General features: G+C 34.9%; 1 protein-coding gene across 3 annotated transcripts; it reads left to right on the forward strand.

The window, feature by feature from the left end:
- The first annotated feature begins 4,969 nt into the window (after positions 1-4,969).
- LOC132705219 (uncharacterized) lies at positions 4,970-9,141 on the forward strand. Of its 3 annotated transcripts, XR_009619357.1 has the most exons (6): positions 4,970-5,828; positions 5,883-6,125; positions 7,985-8,297; positions 8,353-8,464; positions 8,515-8,796; positions 8,857-9,141. XR_009619357.1 is itself a non-coding variant. In XM_060675689.1 (5 exons), exons 1-5 carry the CDS (start codon positions 5,627-5,629, stop codon positions 8,611-8,613), a joined length of 969 nt encoding a protein of 322 aa, XP_060531672.1. In that variant the 5' UTR covers positions 4,970-5,626; the 3' UTR covers positions 8,614-9,141. The 3 variants fall into 3 exon arrangements, 2 of the variants coding, with proteins under 2 accessions (XP_060531672.1, XP_060531673.1); XM_060675689.1 differs by having other exon boundaries at positions 8,515-9,141; XM_060675690.1 differs by having other exon boundaries at positions 8,365-8,464; positions 8,515-9,141.
- The last annotated feature ends 581 nt before the right edge of the window (positions 9,142-9,722 follow it).

Genomic DNA, 9,722 nt, shown 5'->3' on the forward strand with positions numbered 1-9,722 from the left:
GGAACTTTCGCGAAATATAATTGTATTATGTTTGCACCCTGTATAAAGGGTCGTTCATGTCTAGCCGAGTTTAAATATCATGGCAAACTTCGTTAAATATAAAACTTTTTACGAGTAATTGCGATTTGTTGCACTTGATTGGATCGAAACGTAGGACACAATATTAGATAATTGCTTTGTTTTCAGCATTCCATAAAACTCATACAAACCACCTTCAAAATCCAATTATTACGAATTAATGCTCTGAAGATGGCTTCCTACTAAAACGAAACGTCGGACGCAATTCTAAATCATTCCATCGTCTTCAGCGCATCTCAAAACCTCCGGAATCACCTTCAAATTCCAATTATTACGTATTAGTACTTTGAAGATGGCTTCCTGCTAAAACGAAATGTCAGACACAATTTTAAATCATTGCATCGTCTTTAGCGCACCTCAAAACCCCCGGAACCACCTTTAAGTGCCAATTATTAAGAATTAGTGCTCTGAGGATGGCTTCCTGCTAAAAGGAAACGTCGGACACAATTTTAAATTATTGCATTGTCTTCAGCGCAACCTCCAAACCCCCGGAATTTCCCTGAAAATCTTATTTTACGTTTCGATACCGTTATTATTGACGATGTTATTCCAACGAAAATCTATAATGAAATGAGCCTCCAATGACATGCATAGACCAATATGATTAAAGCTTAAGAAAATTGCATGTATAATTGCCGAACCAATCAAAATAAAGGATTCAAACAAATCTCACAGCCTACTCCTGAATTAGAAACATTATTCTCAGAATATTTACATTTCAATTTTTTTTTAAATACTTACATTGCTCCGAGGGGGTTGAAATCTTTCTTCAAGATGATGGTTAAAAAGATCTATTCGTAAATACTACAAAATCCCCCCCTCTAACCCCCCCATTTCTAATTAATATTTTCGAATTGTTGTTTTGATGTTTGTCATAATTTTCCTTAAAAATTTAGATTTTTAATTTTTTAAACCACTTAAGTTGCCCCAAGAAGGTTGAAATTTTTATCGAAGATGGAGGTCAATAAGGTCTATTCACAGATACCATAAAATTCCCCCCAGCCCCGTCCATTTAAATATTATTAATTATTTTTAAAAATTTGCAGTCACACACATAAATCGCTCCCGACGGTAAACGGTATAACTTGTGGGAATCTTTTTGGTATCATTGGATTGAGGAAGGACCAAAGTATTTAACGCATAAATTTCAATTTTTTAAAATTATAATTAAATAAAATATAAAACGTTAAAAATTTATCATTGATTTTTAAGCCGATTTTTCCATTTAAAATGAGATTTCAAGGTTATTTCTCAGCTCATATTGATCCGAGAAAGTTGAAATTTTTATGGAAGATACACATCAGTGAGGTCCATCCGCGGATACTATAATGTCGCCCCCAACCCCCCATTTTCTTTTAATATTTTCAATTTATTATTTTCATATTTATCATGTTTTTCTTCAAAAATTTTAGATTTTTAATTTTTTAAGATTGAAAGAGAAGATTGAAATTTTCATGGAAGTTAGGGGTCAATGAGGTCTATTACTTATTCTCAATTTATAATTGTCATGGATATCATGATGCTCCTCAAAAATTCATGTTTTCATTTTTTTTAAAATAACTATGTTGCCTTGAAAAGATTGAATTTTTTTTCGAAGATGGAAGTCAATGAGCTCTAGCCATAGAAATTATAATGTCCTTCCCAGCTCCCACCATTTAATTATAAAAAATAATTAATACATTTTATTTTTAAATTGCAGTCTCCTACAAAAACCGTTCCCGAGAAAAAACTATACAACTTGAGTAAAATCCTTTAATATCATTAAATATAGAAAAGACCATAGTATGTAACGTATAAATGTCAAATTCTTAAAACTGCAAATAACGGAAATAAAAAGCATTTTATCAAAAAGATCCGTTTTTTTGTCGATATTTTGTCCCCCGGAAGGACTAAGGAGCTTATAATTAAACAACTGACTATTTTTTTTGAAAACCCCCCCGACCCCCTATCTTCGTGTCAAATTTCAGCCGGATCGCTTAACATCGACTTCGATCCAAAATTTTCATGTGCCGAAATTTTTTAAAATACCTACGTTGCTCCGAGAAGGTTGAAATTTTTATGGAAGATGGAGGTCAATGAGGTCTTTCCACAGACACCATAAAGTTAACCCCAGCCCGGCCGATTTAATTGTAATTAAGCATTATTTAAAAATTTGCAAAATTTTACAAAAGCCCTTCCCGACGGCAAACGGTACAACTTGCGTGAAACTTTTTGGTATTGTTAGATAGAGGAAGGACGTAGGTATAAAACATATAGATTTCAATTTCTCACAGTTTAAAATAAGCGAGATATAAATCATAAATTACGGACCATCGATTTTTGAGCTGGTATTTCCGCCCAAAATGTGATTTCGAGGTAATGTCTCAAAAGCTTGCAAAATTTTGGCCAAAGGGGTTTCTGAGTATCAGAAATCCGAATCGGAAACTACTTTTTGAAAATGTTGACATTTCATGACGAATTATGATTTTATTGGTTATGTTTTTTCAAATATCTCGCGCACCCTGTATAATAGACGAAAGCTCTAAATCCGAAAATTATAGCTCTCGATACAGTTCGTAACACGTTTTAAACCAAATTTTTCTATCTTTTACAGTTTTTCATTTATAGCTAATATTTTATACACGAAAACGGAAATTTTCACGGTACTTTAGATATTTTGCCCATAACCGAGACACCCTGTACATAATCGGAAAAATTACGGAAATCGAGATTAAAACCCTGAATCTCCCACGTTCCGTGGTAGATGAAGTTTGCCAATAGAGCAAATGGTTTTCGAGAAAATAATACTTATCTGAAACAATGCAGCGCACAGCACGTGATAATGGTGACGTCATCGCGTCTAAATTGACCGCGATTTTCACATGCATTTTTTCAAATATCTCGAGCAGCATGTGTTCTAGATGAAAACCGTAAATACAGAAATTGTAGCTCTCGGTGTGGTCTACACCTACGTTCTAAACAATCGGCCATATTTTTTACGAATTTTGACCTACTGCTAATAATGTACTCTGGAAAAGGACAATTTTCAGAGTCTTTCAGATTTTTGGCTATAATTCAAAAACCCTCTATATAATCGAAAAAATGCCCGAAATAAAGTTTATAGTCCCGGATCTTCTGCGTCTCTTGGTTCAAGAATTTTGTTGATCGGGTGAAGCGTTTTCGAGAAATGAATTTTTTTATGCAGTCCAAAATAGCGCCAAAAAATTTTTCGAAAATTTTTAAAAAATATTTGCCGATGTCCGATTGCGCCCAGCTTCAAGTGTTTGGGTGAATGGGTGGACTTTTACCACCCTGCCAAATTTGAAGTCGATAGCTGCAAATTTGGGGCACCTGTTGCATTTTTCAATAAAACGCAATATATCTCGAACACCCTGTACAATACGCGAAAACCTTAAATACAAGGATTTTAGCCGTCTCTACGGCCTACACTGTCATGTAGAAAAAAAGTCTGACTGAGTAACAGTGTTTAACTTACAGTCAATTATCTTTGCGAGGATCAGTTTTTTGGAAATACCGGTACACCCTGTATATTTAGGAAAAATTATCAAGAATAAGGATTTATGGGTATCCACATTCTGCATCTTCTCGTTTGCGAATTGTTTCGATCCGCGAAACCGTTTTCGAGGTATAGTCATTTTTAATTTTTCAAAAAAACGTGGTTTTTGAATTTTTAAAAATACTTCCCAATCACCGATCGATCTCAATTTCAATAGGTTCCGTTAGGGGCTCGGTCTCTACCCTCGTGGAAAATTTCAAGTCGATAGATTCAAATTTCGGACAGTTATCGTGTTTCATAGCGAAGCCGAAACATCGAAACAAAAGTGACAAAAAATCGGGGTTGCCGTGGTCGGATCGGGCTCATATTTCCTTTTCAGAATACCGTTTTTTCAGGATAAAAGGGTCAAAATTTCAGCCCTCTAGCTCAAACGGTTGCCGAGTTATCGCGGTTTTAGTCCATACAGAGAACGGAGAACGGAGAAACAGACAAAAAAAAATTTTTTTGACCCTGAGTCGATCTGTACCAATGGCGGTCCCCTAGGACCAACCGTTTCCGAGATCTGGAAAAAGTTGACTGGCGCGTATATTTTCGCAAAAAATGAACCAGAAGATCAAACAAATGATATATACCAAAATATTGGAGACGAAATGAAGTTACATATACTCAAAGATTCCTTGAATACTCGACCTACTTGAATAAGGAAATAAAGTAATTAAAACACCTAAGTAATACCAATATATCTTTTGTCGTATTCTTGTATGTATATCTTATTAAAACAAATTAAGGTTGTATTAGTAAATATTTACAGACTTATTTAGGAAATTTATTTCAACAAACTTTTGAAATGTAACTTTGTAGGTAGGTGTATATTCCCAAAATGATAGTATAAGTATCTTATCAATACGATAGTGGGTTTCTATTTATTTTATAATAGTTTTGGGAGTCCATATTAAGTATGTATTATTTTTTAAATATGTGTAACTATTTTTTTTTTCAAAATTTGTTTTATTTAAGTTCCCTAATCTTCTTCCATGAGATAATATTTAAATTTAATCTTTTAAATTAATTTCAAAGGAGACAAAATGATATTAGGGGGAATTTTTTAAGGAATTTGCTCCAAGAGCGCATAGATTTTGCTAGTGTTATTACAAAAATCTTATGTTTTAAGTGAATAATACCTAACCTTAAACCAATTTTTAATGATCTTGAGCCAAAGTAATTATGAAGTTATGAAAAAAGTGAAAATACGGCAAAAGTGTAAGTTAATGCCTCAATTTCATATATTTCTACGCCAAATATGATGGAGTATTTACCCCAAAGTTTTTTTTTTTGTAAAAAAACCTTTTCATTTAAAATGCATAACTTCAAATTTATTCATATCTCTATAATTAACCATTAAATTGAACTTGTGTGAATATGACGAAATTTAGTAGTTTTGTGATAGTCCCTATTGCAAAAATTCTTTAATCACACCTTACTCACATGCACTACGTTTCCCGATTCCCTAGGGAACTAGTCACATTTCGCGATGTGGTGAACGTCTATAATCAATAATTGCAGTCCTTATGATTACAGGCCTCTTTGTACATATATTAAAATCAAATGTCAGTTTTTCCCTTAAACGTATTATTAGAGATACCGTTTTTTAAATCTGCAGTACAGCAGACACAAGCGCATCAATTTTTCTGTTTTGTCAAAAAAGGCGAAAAGAACTTCTGTATCATTACCCGGGGTGTGTACAGTGTGTTTTGTTATACTTTTCGCCATACGATGAAAATATACTTAATAAGTAGCTAATTTTGCAAACAAAAAAAGAATAATAGCTGATTTTATTTAAGTTTTAGCAATTTCACCTAAAATCATTTAAAATATACTAGATGATATTTAAAATAATGTGTTTTTGCAAAATATAAACACCTTGTACAATTATTGTTGTGTCGAGCTCTTGGACACCCTGTTAAAAAAAAAATTCCGAGACGCCGCTGAACAAACCCACGTCATTCGCGACCGCTGCTACATAAAGGCGGTCGCTTTCGCACTTGCTCAAACATGAAAGTGGGCAACTATTTCACGTACGTCAGGAGATTGCTGATGGTGGTCGGGATCTGGAAAGTGGAAAGTCCCGACATCTCGTTTTTCGGGAAACGAATCTACCAGGTCTACTCGTTCTCTATCCAATTATTCTGTTACTCGGCGGCTCTGTCGTTGCTCGTCGAAATACCTTCGTTGATGAAGACTGACGTGGCAGCTGGTGAGGATATCAGCAGTAAAAAAATTAGGCCATCGGCAAAGCTTTCAGTTGCAGCGATGGACAACGCAAACAGATTCACCGTGTACATCGTCATCATAATTAAAATGATTGCGTGGCAGACCAGAAGGATGGTAGACCTGCTCAAAGTACTCTTAGACCAAAACCAGCAGATGCAGGCCTCTTGTGCCGACCTCCACATACGTCGCTTGTATAGAAAACACGCGAGGTACAATCACAAGCTTATGTTTCTCCTCGTCAGCTCTGGGACGGTCATAGCGATCAGCATTGCTGGAGTAGGTAAGTTTTCCGTGTGGAAAATGGAAGATACCACAACTACCTACGAATTATTTTGCAAAAATATGTTTACATAAAGTTTAAGATAAAAAATTACTAAAAGCAGGAAATTAGGAGATTAATTTTACTGGAAAAAAGTAGAATTTCAATGACAGTTTGTGGTAATATCAGTATTGGTAGAAAACCTCATAAGAAAAGTCCAGATAGACCAGTGAGGTACCAAAAGTGTAATTCGAAATAAAGTTTTGGAAAAGGGGTTCTTATTTCAACAGTTTTGTTTCTACTACATCCGCGCTAGTTATTGTCGTCTTATTTCCTCATTGTGTACAGGGTGCTCGTAATTGCCTACAACTTTTTTATTTTTAACTATTTCATTTTTATTTTATTTTTATTATTTATTTATTTAACTTTCTTATTTGATATGGCAATCATAGTTGGCTATTATCTTAGTAAAATGCTCTTATCGAGCCCTTTTCAACCATATAGATTCGTTATTGTTTGTAATGGAAAAAGGCGGAAACAAAGGGGATTTTTTATTTATGTATTAGTAGGCCACGCGCGCTGTCGATGTCAGTAAAGAACTTAACTTTTATTCAATTCTTTTATATTTAAAAGAAACTTCCACAAGCTACTGTAATAGTTTTTATAAAACTTCTGGATGCCTCCTGCGTCGGTTTTTGTTGACTCGAACTAGCTAATTTTTCGCCAATCATTTTGTTGGCTTCATCAGAACTTGACTGAAACTGGAAAACTTAAGAAGCCACCAGGATGGTTGGCGAAACGCTAGCTAGTTAGAGTCAACAAAAACCGACGCAGGAGGATTCCAGAAGTCTTATAAAAAGTTTTACAGTAGCCTGTGGAAGTTTCTTTGAAAAATTAACAAGCCTTTATGGAAAGAACATCAAGCGCAAAAACAAGTAGTTAGAAGATCACCGACTGAAATTGGTAAGATTACTCCAGTTTCAGTCAAGTTCTGAAGAAGTCAACAGGATGATTGGCGAAACGTCAGCAACTTCGATTTAACAACAACCGACGCAGGAGGAGTCCAGAAGTGTTATAAAAAGTATTGAATCAAAATATACTTAGAAGCCATTTGGCATTTAAACACGTTATTAACACAAGTTTTATTATTTTATATTATGTTAAAACAAAGTTTTTAAATTTGCATAATGTCTAAAATAAAAAATTATTATATATTACAAATAGCATATAATTTTATGAAAAATTTCATTAAGAACTCTATTTTAATTAATTTTAATCCACAGCAAGGAAAAATAGCGATATTTCTCATTGATTTTCTCGCCATGTTTCGTTGTCGCAGCATTTTTATAATAAAAAATCATTTTATTGCTAACACTTCGAAATCTGCAGCTTTTTGAAAAAGGAAACTTTATATAAAGTCATGCTTTTTTAAAGTACGAAAAGAATAAGTATATAAATAAAGTTGTCATCAGTCCGTTAAAATACAAACACTTGAAATATATAGCAAACATCTTTTGTCTTCACTTTCTTTTTGTATATTCTTTGTAGATATTTTAATAGACGGGCCACCCGATTAATTTGTAATAAATTTTTAATCGAAATTCTTTCTATGTTAATTTTTCATTTTTATTATTGTTATTCTTTACTTGCTTCTGCCCTTTTCTCTTGCGGAGTTCTTCTTGAGCTTTCAGACCGGTCTATTTTCTGATTCCCCGCTTTCAATTTCTTGTTAGAGTGTATGATGCAAGATGTTATATTTCCCATTATAAACTATGTGTCCAACTACATTTTCTCTTCTCAAAGGACAGTGAACTATTTGGTACCTTTGAGTACCAAATAGTTCACCGTCCTTCTTCATAGACACATAAACCTTCTTTCAGGTGGCGTGAATATCTATCATTTTATAAAATCGCCGGACAATATCAACGCAACCGAAAAGCCGCTGCCCTACAGGTACTGGTATCCTTTCGACCGCAACAAATACTACTTGGTGGCTTTGGTGGACCAAAACATCAGACCTACGCTCAGTTGCTTTTGCGTTGGTGTCACCAGCGCGTCGCTCAACTCGTTGGCGATATTCGTCAGCATCCAGTTAAAAGTGTTGCAGCACCAATTCGAGCACTTTAACCGGCAGAAGCAGGAAGCCCTCGACAGCCTGAAGTTGCTGTGCGAGAAGCATCAAGGCTTGATCGCGTAAGTGATGACGGCCATTTCCTTTTTGATGATTTCCAGCGACTTTTGGTTGCAGTTTGTATTTCAGATATACCAGTGAGTTCAGCGAATCGCTCAAGTACATAGTGATGCTGGATTATATGGTCTGCTCGGTTACGTTCGCGCTGCTGATCCTCCAGATTATAGACGTGAGGGATGGTCTTTCGATTCGGTGCGTTATTAAGCCGTTTCTTAATAGGGCCAGCAGTTGTTGATCAACTTCACCATATTTACGTTCACTATGCTCACTGAACTGCAACGAAATAATAGTGCAGGTGATTGCCATCTCTCATTGTAGCATTTTGCGAATCCCCGCCGTTTTCAGAGTACGGAGCTGGCGGAAGCTCTCTTTAAAAGCGACTGGTATGACCAGAATCAACGCACGAAAGTTGTGATCCACGTGATGATGATGAGGTGCCAGAAACCGCTAAGTTTGCGTATCGGTTGGTTGGGAGTGATGAATTTGGATGCCGGGATATCTGTGAGTCTCTACTACCTACGAGTGCCTACGAATATGAGATCCAAATTTTCAACGTTTCAGAGGCTAAAACTGGGTTATTCGTACACTTCGATTATGAACCATTGATTGACTCCCAAAGAAAAATGGACATACGATGTATGTAAAGAAATGTAAATAAAATGTTCCTCCAATTTTCAGTGACCATTTTTTCCGAAAGTCTGTGCTAATGTTTATCAAGGAATTTTTACTTTCCTTGGGAATTAAGTAAAAAGAAACGATAATTTTTTTTAACGTGTTAGTTCTCATTGTCTTTTAAAACTTTATAATTGGGAAAACTGTCTTATTAAGAAATGTAACAAGTGTCTCAGATTTGCAGCTATCGGCTTCAGATTTGGTCGGCTAATAAAAATCGACTTTAACGTTGCATTTAAATGCAAGTGAACTTTGCGAAGTATTTTAGAAAATGTTTGAAAAATATTTGTGGGTCAGCGTGTGTCGGTCATGGGAAAAAATCTAAAAGAGCCCGAAAAGTACCGCTTTTTCAGTAAATTATTGGCAGTTAATGAAAAATAACATAAGATGGGATGTCTTGATTTAAATAGTATCATGAGTCGCTATTATTCCAACAGATTTCTATATCTACCAAAGTTTGATATGACGTTGAAGTGCTTATTTGGAAGACTCCTTTTTTGAAATGTCCATAATGGTCAGCAACAGGAATCTTCAAATATTCGCTTTGCCCATTGCATCACAGATTAATATCGGTTTAATGACATTTTTGCCCCAACAATTATAACAAATTCGCTAAATAAGGAACCATCTTCCAATAGACTTTATCGCGAATACAAACATCATTCCCCATTCCCGATATATAATCATCAATTGTAGTCCCTGTGGTTACAGGCATCTTTGTACATACATTAAAAGTAAACTTGAAGATTTCACTT

This window comes from Cylas formicarius, unplaced genomic scaffold (assembly GCF_029955315.1).
Source record: "Cylas formicarius isolate icCylForm1 unplaced genomic scaffold, icCylForm1.1 PGA_scaffold_7__23_contigs__length_41026272, whole genome shotgun sequence".
Classification (NCBI taxonomy): Eukaryota; Metazoa; Arthropoda; class Insecta; order Coleoptera; family Brentidae; genus Cylas; species Cylas formicarius.